This window comes from Molossus molossus, unplaced genomic scaffold (assembly GCF_014108415.1).
Source record: "Molossus molossus isolate mMolMol1 unplaced genomic scaffold, mMolMol1.p scaffold_m16_p_4, whole genome shotgun sequence".
Lineage (NCBI taxonomy): Eukaryota > Metazoa > Chordata > Mammalia > Chiroptera > Molossidae > Molossus > Molossus molossus.
In genome coordinates, this window is record NW_023425377.1 from 91,447,813 (window position 1) to 91,461,794 (window position 13,982).

General features: G+C 35.1%; 1 protein-coding gene across 10 annotated transcripts in view; it reads left to right on the forward strand.

Moving 5' to 3' along the window:
- Positions 1-13,982, forward strand: part of NEK1 (NIMA related kinase 1) — a 191,234-nt gene that overhangs the window by 47,246 nt on the left and 130,006 nt on the right. For all 10 annotated transcript variants that reach the window (XR_004956413.1, XR_004956412.1, XR_004956415.1 and 7 more), the window contains 4 exons: positions 612-666; positions 4,055-4,255; positions 8,216-8,276; positions 13,305-13,456. Coding sequence is in view for 5 of the 10 variants with exons in the window: in XM_036240045.1 (XP_036095938.1) it covers positions 612-666; positions 4,055-4,255; positions 8,216-8,276; positions 13,305-13,456 (469 nt within the window). In the remaining 5 variants the exon portion in view is untranslated. The remainder of the gene's footprint in view (positions 1-611; positions 667-4,054; positions 4,256-8,215; positions 8,277-13,304; positions 13,457-13,982) is intronic.

Genomic DNA, 13,982 nt, shown 5'->3' on the forward strand with positions numbered 1-13,982 from the left:
AATCTTAACAGTAACCTTGTAAGTTGTGTGTATTAATCATCCTCCTTTTCCTTGTAAGGAATCAAATGCAGAGAGGTGTAGAGTAACTTCAAAGTTCCAGGCATCTGGCTTCCAACCTCGGTTTTCTAATAACTGAGCTGTGCTATGGTTACCAGATTGTATATTTAGATGAGAAGAGGAATTCTGCCACTGAATTCCAACTACCATTTATTTTTTCTCACTCTTCCTAATAGAAAAATGCCAACTAAATAAATATCGGTCTTAATTTCGAAAGTGCTCATAGAACCTAAAAGGAAGAAAGTGGTAGCTGACATTAATATATCTATTTTTTATTGCTATCTGCCCTCTCTCTCCCCCTTTCTTTTTGAGGATGAGGACGAAGCTGTATTTCAAAATAGAGCAGTTGAGGCTGAGAACATCCTAGCAATGTATTTTAAAAATAAACTTGTATTACAATATTTGGAATATATTTCAAACTTGTATTACAATATATTCCATGGAATATATTATTAGTGGATATTCTAAAGGATAACAGCATTTTCTTTGAACTAAAGTAATTTTACATTTTAAGTAAAATCTTATAAAAATGTTTTCATTATTGTGTTTTCTAGTGACATTTGGGCTCTGGGATGTGTCCTTTATGAGATGTGTACACTTAAACATGCAGTAAGTAGAAGTTTCTGAAATATTTTTAAAATTAGGTCAAAAAGGGACTGTAATATTTTTGTTTTAAATACTGTACGCCATCTTTCAGATGACCCTCTTGTACTAGAAATTGTTCTTTATCAGTTTTAAGTGTCTCAACTTTTCTGAAGTATAAATTTTAATTGATGTTCCCTTAAAATGTATGCATATATTACATATTGCATGTTATATATTTGTTATAATACATATATCATACTTTTTACCCAAAAATTATTTCTAAAGACAGAAATAAATTTGCTGTCCTTTATTTATTTATTTATTTATTTATGTACTTACTTAAAGAGAGGAAGAGAGCAGGAGAGAGAGAAACATCAGTCGGCTGCCCCCTGCACGGCCCCCTACCAGGGATCAAGCTTGCAACCTGGGCATGTGCCCTTACCAGGAAATGAACTGGCAACCTTTCGGTGCATGGGATGATGCCCAAACAACTGAGCCACACCAGCCAGGGCAATATGCTGTCCTTTTAATGTTAAATTCATATATGAATTTGATATTTTAGCTTAAATTTTTAGTTTCATTTTTGCATTTGTTATTGAAATACCCAAATTATTTTAGTTCAGAATTCAAATTATCTAAGGAACATTTTTCAACATACTTATCAAGGGATTTTTGTCAATTTAAATGCTCTTTAATTCAGAGTTCTTAAAAATTTCACTTTTGAGACTCTTTGGAAATGGCACATACCACACCAAAAGGGGAAGCTCTTCTCCTAAATAGGTTGATTTTTTATTTTTATTTTTTCAATTCTCACCAGAGGATATTTTCCCATTGATTTTCAAATAGAGTGGGAGGGAGGGGGGCAGAGAGAGGGAGAGAGAAACATCGACGTGAGAGAGACACATGGATTGGTTGTCTCCTGCACAACCTCAGCCAGGGTTGGGTATCGAATAGCAACTGAGGTAGGTATGTGCCCTTGACTGAAATCGAACCTGAGATTCTTTGGTCCTTAGACCAACACTCTAACTGCTGCACCAACTGCCCAGGACTAAATAGGTTGATTTTTAATCACTTTCTATTTCAGAATTTGCTTTGTAAAAATTCTTCCCCCATTGGTCAAACACTAGTGTGCTTTCAATACAGAAAACTTAAGAAAATACATAAAAATAGAAAGAAATGAATAAATATCAAAAGCAATTCTTTCAACCAGTGATGACTATAATATTTTATCATTTACTTTGAGGCTTTATTTTGAATAATTTATAAAATGAGTCTGTTCTGTTTTTCTTATATTGTATAATAAGTTTTATTATACTGTATAAGCAGTTTTATAGCCTGTTTTTTATTGCCTAATATTATTTGAGGAATATTTTTCTTTTGTTGTGTTTTTTTTTCCCCCATGTTTGCATACTCTCCTACTGTTTGCTTTGGATTTTTTATTTTTTTCTTAAGGAAAAAATTATAGACTGACAAAGTGATGTGGGATGGTGGTTATTAGATCTGTATTTGAAGGAATAGATTATCTTTCTGTGACAGTCATTTTAAGTCTAAATCAGAGGATTTCATTTTATTTATTATTATTACTTTTTGTTGTTAATCCTCACCCAAGGATACTATTTCCATTGATTTTTAGATAGAGTGGAAGGGAGGGAGAGAGAAAGAGAAACATCTGTGTGAGAGAGACACATCAATTGGTTGCCTCCTGCATGATCCCAGCCAGGTCTGGGCACTGAACCTATAATCCAGGTATGTGCCCTTGACCCTTCTGTCTGAGGGCCAAAGCTCTAACTGCTGAATCAAACTGGCCAGAGTGAAATCAGAGTATTTAAAAAAAAAAAAATGATTTGTCTGCATTTAACTGTCACCATTGCTTCTGTATATTGAAATTGTCTGTGCTCTTAAGTAGGCATGTGAAATAAAGTAATTTATCTTACCTTTATTAATATGAAGAATTTGTCAGTTGGGAGATAGATGAAAATTCTTTGTAGTGAAACGGGTAGAGTAACATGTCTTTCTGCATTTAGGATTTCTTCTTATGTACATAAAATTTCTAGACAATTGAATTGTATTCAAATTTTAATAAACTGAAGGACATACTTTAAATGTGCTAGGAGAATTAAACATTTAACAGAACTATTTTATAATTGACGTAGTCACCAATGCCTAATTTATACCATTTTGTTTTCTTAATGTGTATACATATTAAGAACACATCAATAATGTACAACTGTTCTATACTATTTTAGCTGAGATGTCAAAGCTTAATTTTGCTTATTCTCTAAATGAAATCTTCTTTAGTGTTTAAACTGCCCACTCTGGTTTTGTTTTTGCTTTTTTATTTTATCTAGAGTTTATATTGTGTTTAATACTAAAATATATAGTGTTCCAATTGATATGATTTATATTCCCCTTTGGAATATTTGCCACATTGTTGACCATGGGTTGGTAACATCACACACTTAAAAATAGTGATAATGAGCAGTGCTTCAAAGGAAAGTAATTAACCTGACCAGTGTGGATTGCCCCATGGACTGAGAGGTCCCAGTTCGATTCCCAGGCATATGCCTGGGTTGCAGGCTTTGGGGGCATGCTTGATGTTTATCTCTCACATTGATGTTTCTCTCTCTCTCTCTCTGAAAAATCAATAAAAACATTTTTTTTTTTTTAATCCTCACCCAAGGATATTTTTTTTCCATTTTTTGTTCAGGTAGAGTGGGAGGGGGAGAGAGGAACAGAGAGAGAGAGAAACATCAACGTGAAAGGGACACATCGAGTGGCTGCCACCCGTACAACCAAACAGAGCCAGGGACAAACTGCAACCGAAGTACGTGCCCTCAGTGGGAACCGAACCCGGGTCTCTCGACACCGCAGGCCGATGTTCTAACCGCTGAGCCAAACCGGCCAGGGCAATAAAAACATATTTTTAAAAAATAAATAAAAATAAAGGGAAAGTAATTAGTACGTTTATTTATTATATTTTTTCCAAATACTTTTAGTTCGGTAATTGATTTCTTACTGTAGTTACCACAATATGAGCATAGGAAGTCAGGTCTTAAATGAAGACTACCAGGTTTGTTTGTTTGTTTGTTTTACTATCTTTATTATTGTCATGTTCTTATAAAATCTTTATTACTTATATCCCATCTCTTAGTGTTTTGAATAAGTAAAAATCTTATAGCAAGTTATAAGACATTATGAGGACTGGCATTTTCTCTTAAATATGTTTATAAATAACCAAGAGAAAAAAAATAACCAAGTGAACCTTGCTCTAGAGAACATATGTGATTAAAATATTTGGAAGAGGACTGTATTTTTGTTCAGTGTTGATAGGAAGTAAACTATTTGTCATTGTTGATATTCCCATTTTCAATGTATGTTTGATATATGTTAATTTATTTTTTTTAAATTTTAGTTTGAAGCTGGCAATATGAAAAACCTGGTACTGAAGATAATATCTGGATCTTTTCCACCTGTGTCTTTGCATTATTCTTTTGATCTCCGCTGTTTGCTCTCTCAGTTATTTAAAAGGAATCCTAGGGATAGACCATCAGTCAACTCCATATTGGAGAAGGGTTTTATAGCCAAACGCATTGAAAAATTTCTCTCACCTCAGGTATGTTTTTTACTTTAGAATTAAAATTGAATAGTAGGGTTATGGTGCTTAATTAGAACATGCCCTCTGTTTTGAGGAGAGCAAACACATCAGAACTTGAGGGGAATGAAGTGCTTTTTTCAAATACTACTGGAGTCACCTTCCTTTTCATTCTGTGTAACTCCCCCTTCCTATTTGCTTTCCATTTGTGAATCTGGAGGAGGGAAAACATTCCTTCTGTGTCTCCTCTTAGCACTTAATTGTTGACTTCTGATTGCAAAATGTGTGGTCATTTTTACTCACATCAGGAAGTTCTGTGATACCAGCTGGGCGTCCTACAATTCCACTCAGTTCTGACACCATACTTGGAGATAGCATCAGATTCTGCAGCCTCGGAACCCTGCCCCACTTCAGAAGCTGTTGCAAGTCCAGTTTGTCACTTGTGCTTCTGACCAACCAGCTGTAAATCAGAGGTCCCCACAACCCACTCCTTGGGTTCTATTAATTTGCTAGAGCAGCTCAGAGAATACAAAGAAACATCTACCAGTTTATTATAAAGGATAGTATAAAGAATACAGAATAACAGCCAGATGAAGAGGTACATAGGGTAAGGCTCACAAGGGTCCCGAGTGCAGGAGCTTCTTGTCCCTGTAGAACTGGGCTATACCACTTTTCTGGCTTGTTTACCAACCTGGAAGTTCTCCAAACCCATTTCTTTGTTTTTTTGTGTGTAAGTTTCATTATGGAGGCAAGATTGATTAATCATAGGCCCTTAGTGATTGATTCGACCTCCAGCCCCCTTCTTCTGGAGGTGGGGGGTGAGGAGGAAAGTGGGACTAAAAATCCAACCCTCTAATCACTTGGTCAATTTCTCTGGCAACCAGCCTCCATCCTCCTGAAGGTCGCTTCATTAACATAAATTCAGATGTGGTTGAAATGGGCTTGTTATAAATAACAAAAGACAACTTTATGAACTTAATAGTTAGGAAATTCCAAAGTTTTAGGAACCATGTGCCAGGAACTGGATGAAGATCATAGATATTCTTAATCCTCACCTGAGGATATTCTTTTATTGATTTGAGAGAGAGGGGAATGGAGAGAGAAACATTGGTCAGTTGCCTTCCATGCATACCCTCCATCATGAGGTTGTTATAAGAATTAAAAGTGATACTGCATATAAAGTGCTTAATATCTAGAACATACTAAGTATTCAGTAGTATTAATATATTACTTTATTCTAATATAAATATATTAGTATAATTTATATTATTTTAGTCTACTTGATAGAAAATGACTGGAAGTCCTTGTTCTGTGGGCATTTATTTATATGTATGTATAATAGGTTGTTGACTCATTCTGTAATATTTGTATATAGGTGCATAATAAATATTTAAGTTGAACTGAATTTTAATTTGACAGGACTTACAAAAATATATAACAAATTAGCATTAATTATTAATATAAATATCACCTGAAACTGGACTTATTCTACATTACATGTTTTGTGTGGTCTTTGTTAATTTAAGTGTTCACTATTAAACGCTTCTGTAATCAGACATCTAGCAAAATCATAGTTTTATTACTTTTGTATGCTTGTGAGAGGAAAGAGAAGTGTCATGTATCTTTTGGCTTAACAGAACGCCTGTATGACCAAATACTCTTCAGAAAACACAGATGTGGATTCAACTATTACTACCAGGAGAACACATTAGTAAGCAAGAAAGCCAATTAAAATTTAAAGGTTAAAATGTACTCGTATATGATGTAGCAACAATTTCTGAAATGTGGGTGTCTTAAGAGACTCCTTTGTTATAAATAACACTTTCAAGAACAGTTTTATGATGTAATATAATATTGTTTTTTGGCAAGTATTAAAGAAGAAAGAATGATTTCATTTAATCTTGCTAAGGCTTCTTTCTCAATACCAGCAGTCGGGACATATAGTCTCACGGCTAAAGCACTGGAACTCAACTAGCCAGCAGTAAAAGAAAATAATCAAGGCTGATGTATGTAGAACTTACAATATGGGAGGAAAAAAAAGGGCAGAATATGATTATTAACAAATGGAGTATTTGACATTGCATGTTAAGTATATATATATATAGCCCCTTGTTGCTATTTAAACACCATTTTTATTTATTTCATGCTTTGCGAAAACCCTTAATATTTGTTCTTAAGATTTATTTTTTACTATATAGTCATGTGCTGTTTAACGACAGGGTATGTTCTGAGAAATGCATTGTTAAGGTAATTTCGTCATTGTGTGAACATCATAGAGTACACGTACACCTAGATTATATAGCCTACTGTACACCTACGCTAAATGGTAAATTACTGTCATATATGTGGTCCCTCATTGAACGAAACAGAAACATTATGTGGTGCATGACGGTAATATCACTTGTTCAGTATTCTAGTGAGAAAGTTTGTGATACATATTTTGAGGCTTTAACTTTTAAACAAATTATGAGCTCTACTGCAACTTATGAACTATTATTTTCAGAATCACTACCTCTCAGTCTCGCACACTCTGGAAACTTCCTGGATGTGGCTTGACAAATCAGAAATAAGCTCTGATTCACTAGGTATTCTATTAGGTGCTGTTCAATAATACTTTCTCTGATGGCAAAGTGTTTTGTATCTGCATTGTCCATTGTTGTAGCTGCTAGCCACCTGTGGTTGAGCATTTAAAGTATGACTGGTGTGACTGAGGAGCTGAATTTCAAATTACATTTATTTAAAATTTTAATCCAAATAGCTTCATATGGGTAGCAACTGTATTGGACTGGACAGCACAGCATAGGGATTCCAGAATCTTCTTGAAGTCTACATGCCCCTTCTCTCAGTTCATATTCGCATTTGCACAGAGGAAAAGAAAGACTCACATTCAGACAGTGGAAGAAATTACCCAATACGGACGAACTGGAGATAATACATCACCCATTTTCTTCCATGAATAAAAGGGAAAAAATGCAAAAGTTGCTCTAAGTGCCCTGTGAACCACACGAGTCTTATATTTATATTTATCTCCTGGTGCAGTTCTCGAACTTGTGCATACATAAAACTCACTTTGAGGGTATTGCTGGGTCCCACCCCTACAATTTCTGTTTTGGTAATTCAGAGGTGGAGCCTGAGAATTTGCATATTTAATAATTTTCTGGTAATGCTGATTCTGTTGATATGAGACTTTGAGAACTGCTGTAGGGGGATCCTTGATGGGAAAGATGACCATCTCAGTTATGTTTTGTGGCTGTTGGAGCTTCTGGTCCACTGCCACTGTAGGAATAGTCTCTCCTCCAGGGCTTACTTCTCTTGAAAAGAGAAAATTCACTTGCTTCCCCTTCCAGTGAGTAGGAGGAGAAATTTATTTGCAGGAAATACTAATGATTTTCGCTTCTCAAAATATGTTCATACATGCTAGGGAATAAGTAGAGTGTTTTAGGAATAGTAAAAAGAGATACTTGTTAAATTTTATAAGAATATTTGAATATTTAATATGTTTACATTTATATATTGATAAGAGTGAAAGCTCATTGAAAATGCTGAGAAGATTCAGAGTAAAGTTGAAATAACTGAGAGGTGTGAGAAGGGGATAATGAACTACTTCTTTATCAGTTTTGAAGTAAATAAGGGATATGGATACACATAGAATATAGAGGTTTCTTTCAGATAGGAGGTAGTTGTGTTAAATTGCTGAGATACAGAACAGGCAAGCAGTGTGTGGGGACCCTTGTGGTGCATTAGGTTAATATGAAAGAAAAGCTTGTTTGGAGAAGTAGTAAAAATAAATTGGTAAGATTGGGAGGGAGTTAGCATGAGAGGAGTTTGGTGAATGGATTATTTGGGTTTAATGAGTATAGTTTATTTGGCAGCGTAATTGTGACTGAGAAATGAAAAATAAATATTGTGATTAATGGGTAAGTTTTTTTATTCTGGAAATTTAACATCTTTTCTAACTTTTTTTTCCTCTTTCAATCTAAGCTTATTGCAGAAGAATTTTGTGTAAAAACATTTTCCAAGTTTGGAGGGCAGCTTATACCAGGTAAATGAAATTTAATGAGTCCTTTCATCTGTTTGCAATCAATATATGAGTTATAGTAATTAGTAATATTTACTAATTGTACTAGAGATGTATATAGATATAATAAATTGGGGTAATTGTAGATAAATCTAATCCAGATGAAATGCATATTTATTTATGATTTGACAGTATACAGTCCTTTCTGATTAATAACAAAATTTCCATTTTTTGTCTGCCTTATTCAAATGAAATCTTTCAGCTGGTCTGAGTGCAGTGGTGCCTACAATTAATTGATCACAGCCAGTTACAGATTTCTTTTTCCTTCTCCACTCCCACTGCTTCACTTGACTGGCCTAAAAATAAAAAATAAATGAAATCTGTCTTAGATGTAAATTACAGCATAGGGAATATAGTCAGTAATATCATAGTAACTCTGAATGATGCCAGTTGGGTACTAGATTTATCAATGTGATCACTTTGTAAGGTTATATAAATATTTAATCACCAGATTGTACACCTGAAACTAATATAATATTGTTTGTATACTATAACTGAAAAATTTTAAAAATTACTTAAAAAAGAATTAATGAAATGATAGTGGAGGAGGAGAAAATTAAGAGTCAGTTTGTAACTTGACATTCTGCTGGTGCTGCACTGTCAGCTTCCTAAACAGAACCTAGCCTTCTGGATGTCGTGCTCAGTACATAGAGTCCAGTGTGCTGACATTCTAACCATACTCAGGCGTGGCCTTCCACCGAGTATTTCTCATCAGTCCCTACTTGTAGGCAGCTTCCATCTCCCTTTGTCAGTGTGCAGCACCAGCTACATACAGTGGTCTGCGATGACTGCACATCAGTGGGCTGTAAGACATGCCATCCATGGACCATGTATTAAAAATCTCCAGGACATTGAGGATGGTCCTAGGGTTTCAGAAATGCCTATAGATAAACAAGTAAAGCTTGCTCAATGCCTTGCTGTACTTCGAGACCAAAAAAAGACAGTGTACTGTCTTAAAAACAGTGCTTTAAGACAGTGTAGTGAAACTATGTTGCTGAATTGGTTAGTATGCATTAAATTCACACTAATTATTTTAATGACTACTTTTTTAAAATTAATTAATTTTTGTTACAAATGTTTCTCCTTTTTCCCCCCACTTATTCCCCCTCCCCCTCCCTCCCTGCCCTGTCCCCAGCTTTGTTGTCCATGTTCATTATTCATGCATGCATACATATACGTTCTGTGGTTTATCTCTCCCCCACCACCCCCTCTTCTGGGGATTGTCAGTCTGTACCCCACTTCCACGTCTCTGGGACTACCCCATTCCTCAGACTGTTATGTTCATTATATTCCACAAATAAGTGAAATCATATGATACTTGTCTTTTTCTGTTTGGCTTGTTTCACTTAGGATGATACTTTCCAGGTCCCTCCATGTCGTCTCAAAGGATAAGAGATCTTTCTTTCTTACAGCTGCATAGTACTCCATTGTGTATATGTACCACTGCTTTTTCATCCATTCATCTACTGATGGACATTTGGGCTATTTCCAGATCTTAGCTATTGTAAATAGTGCTGCTACAAACATGGGGGTACATATATTCTTTCTGTTAATGACCACTTTTTAATGGTTCTGTTCCTTTTCTGGTTGTCATTTGGTGGTGGGTTTCCATTCTATTAATGTGATAGAGTTTTTACAGACCAGCACGTCTGCACAGAGTGAAACCTGCAGCGAGGCCAAGGAACACATAGTGTGACGTGTCTGCACAGAGGCCTTGGTTACATTTCCCTGTTAGTGGAAAGGTTGGTCTAGATTGCAGGGATGAAAAATAAATATTTTAAAGGAAAAAATAACGTGTAGTATGTCTTGAAAATTTTTATCTTTATCAAATGCTTAGGTGATATTCAGAGAACATTGTCATAGAATGTTATAAAATGTCTTAGCTAAGTGGGTGCATTTTTTTATTTATTAATTTTTATCCTCACTCGAGGACATTTTTTGATATTTTGTTCAGATAGAGTGGGAGGGGGAGAGAGAGAGAGAAACATCGATGTGAAAGGGACACGTCGAGTGGTCGCCACCCACATGACCCAACCAGGGCCGGGGACAAACTGCAACCAAGGTAACCTACACTTAGTGGGAACCGAACCCGGGTCTCTCCAGACCGCAGGCCAACGCTTTAACCACTGAACCAAACTGGCCAGGGCATAAGTGGGTGCATTTTTATATTAAATGTTTTTCTTTGAGAAATACTTCATATTCTATAATTTAAAAAATAAACTAATGTAAAGTTAGGTACCTTATCAAGGATAATTTTTTTTTAAATGTGGCCATCAACAGGATATTTGTAGCATTGTGGGTATGGTTTTTATACCATGTGTGTATGCATATATTTGTGTGAGAGGGATATTATATATTTTCTACATAGAATAATTTCAGAATGGATTTCTAAAATCAGTGAACGTTATTTAAGATTTGAAGAGTATATTGTTTTTTAAACGTAATGTTTTTTATGTTTTACTCCATTTTGAGTTTGTGTATGTTAATAAAAGCTAATGCTATGTCATGAAACTGGGTCCCTATGACTGACTGTGCATTCTCTGGAAGGCCAGCTGTACTTACTAGCTCTCCTCAAAGACTCTTAGACTCATCTTCTCAGTATGAAGAGACTTTATCAGTTTCTGGAAAATCAATTCTAAATAAAATTCACAGGGACAGACACGGCAGAATCAGCACATCCCTCTTGGCAGTCAAAGCCAAGCCTCATAAGAAGTCACATCTTCATTAAAAGCCTCATTGTCACAAAGCCCAGAAATACCCCATGTCAGCACATTCTTTCCACATGCCTAAGCCTGCATAGGAATTAGAAAGTTATTTTGTTGTAAGAGTTGGATGGATGTAACGTTTAATAGCATGGGGCTCAAACAGGACTTGTATTGCTGATGGGCTGTAAATATTTTGTGGGCTCCAACTCCCTATATTCTTTATCCTACTGGTAGCCTTGTCTGAATCTGAGAAATGCTCAAGAATCAGATAAGTAATTCTCCTTCTTCTCTTGAGAGTGAACAAGAACTATTTGTATAGTTTCTTGGTACTTTTCATTTTTATGCTTTTGTGCCTCTTGCCCCCTTTCTGGCATACAGAGTATTTCTTAGGTGATGTGAACACATGTAGCCAGTTTACAATGTTGTGACTTTGTATATCTGTGGTCTAGATTAATTTTATAGTTGAACTCTCACAGGGAAATTTTTTCACATTTCCTAGTTCCTGTCAGGGTACAGTTGGAGTATGGTTTGGCAAACCTTACACTAACATGCTATATCTCATCTCTTCAACCCAAATTATTTATGAATCTCTAAACTGCCAATCAAATGGCTAATATTATTTTTATTTTTATAAGAGTTTACTAAGTTATATGAATAATATGTGTTCATTATAAAAATTGAAAGAAGGAAAAAATGATCTCTAATCTTAATACATAGTTATATTTGTTTTTATTTCCTGTGATAACACTTGTATAACTATTGAAAATTGAGATTGTGTTATAAACAAAGGTTTGTTTCTTTTAAATTACAATGTTATATGACGGTCATTTTCTTTTTTTTTTTTTGTTTCTTTAAATTACAATGTTATATGACGGTCATTTTCTTTTTTTTTTTTTTTAATCCTCGCCCAAGGACATTTTTCCATTTTTTGTTCAGATAGAGCGGGAGGGAGAGAGAGGAAGAGAGAGAGAGAGAGAAACATTGACGTGAAGGGACACATCGAGTGGCTGCCACCCGCACGACCAACCAGGGCCGGGGACAAACTGCAACCGATATACGTGCCCTTAGCGGGAACCGAACCCGGGTCTCTCTGTACCGCAGGCCGACGCTCCAACCGCTGAGCCAAACCGGCCAGGGCTATGACGGTCATTTTCTAATACAGCTAAATATTCTTTGAAGAACTTAATTTAATGGTGGTATTTCATTGTGAACTACCAGTTAATGTTTTTCTCCTTTCCCCTCCTAAAAAGGAAGAACACTTGTTGGAAGAGATTGATTTGAATTGATTTAGCACATGATAAAATCCTGAGATAGCAGGCTGGAAGAAGCAGAAAGAAAGCTGCTACTTAGGCTGTGGGCATTTTGAGCAGAGGGGTACCTTAGCAGATGTGGAAAGTAGTTAGAGGAAAGAGGGTTTTGGTAAGCAATGATAGAGACTGTACTCTTTGATCTCCTTTAATGTCTCTGAAAGTTGTAAATAGTGAGCTTTCCTTTTAATTACTTTAGCTTAACTGTTTTTCTTCAATGTATCGTCCTAAGAGTGAGCCTTGTCTTGGCTACAGTAAGAGTTTAATACATATGCTACAGGACTTATCCTTTGTATATTAACTTTTGTTTCTCTGATTATTTCTTTAAAATAAATTCATAAGCATTGTTCTTGATATAGATAGCCCTCCAGAAAGTTTGACCAATTTATATTCCCACCAGCAGTATATAAAGGGATCCTTAGCTGTAGTAATGATTGTTTTAAAGTGTTTGTTCTTTAGTAAGTCTGTAAATGTACACATTCAGACTGAATATGAAGGAAATATTAAGCTGCTCATAGTGATAGAATTAATGTTTAACAGTTGTTTTTGAAGTTTATGTTCTGATTTTAAAAGTAACTTCTAAAACAGCAAATTCTTTTTAAAATGTATCTTTAACAGCTTTATTGAGGTGTAAGTCTCATGTCATTCAATTCACCCAGTTAAAGTCTACATTTCAGTGCTTTGTAGTATATGTGCAATCATCACCCACAGTCGATTTTAGAGATGTGCTTTTTTTATATGAGAAATTGAAGCATTTTATAGGAGTGTGGTTTTTGCTTCTTTCAAGAAGCGACTTTCGTAAAATGGTTATAATGAAGGCATTGATGTGTGCTAAGGAGTGAATAATATGCTTAATGAAAAGTTTCAAACTAAATGCTGTCAATGATTATGAAAATGAAAAAGTGCTATCTTGAAGAATTTTTAAATTAAAGCTTTAACTTAAAGAACTCTGGAAAAATTATTTTTATCTTTTCATGTAGCTAAAAGACCAGCTTCAGGACAAAGCTTGGCGTCTGTTGTGTCTGCTCAGAAAATTACAAAGCCTGCTGCTAAGTATGGAGTGCCTTTAATGTATAAAAAGTATGGAGATAGAAAATTGCATGAAAAGAAACCACCCCAAAAACATAAACAGGTATGATCATGTTACAGACTATGTTATTAGTAACAAATTCACTTTGACCTTGTTTTATTGCAGCTCAGTTTAGTTATCTTGATACTCATGGGATTATTTTTATTTAGTAACTAAAGAACACTGCTGTTCTCTGCTTCCTTCACCAGTTTTCCAAAACCAAGAAGCCTTAACAGAAATCATAAAGAAACATTAAGTAAATATATTAGCTAAAGTAGTTGGTACACTATAAAGAAAGTAATGTTATAAATGAAATCATTTTTGCCCTGGCCGGTTTGGCTCAGCGGTTGGAGCGTTGGCCTGCGGACCAGAGTCCCAGGTTCGGTTCCCGCTAGGGGCAAGTACCAAAAAAAAATAAAAAGTAAAAAAATAAATGAAATCATGTTTTAGTAATCTAAGCAGAGCCATTTTTTTATGTGTGCATAAAACAAGGAAATGTGTATGCTTCACTTAATAAAAATCTGGGACATTTTTGTATTTGAGATTTCACAAGCAGATAAATATATCCACAAAGCCCACGTATAGTACA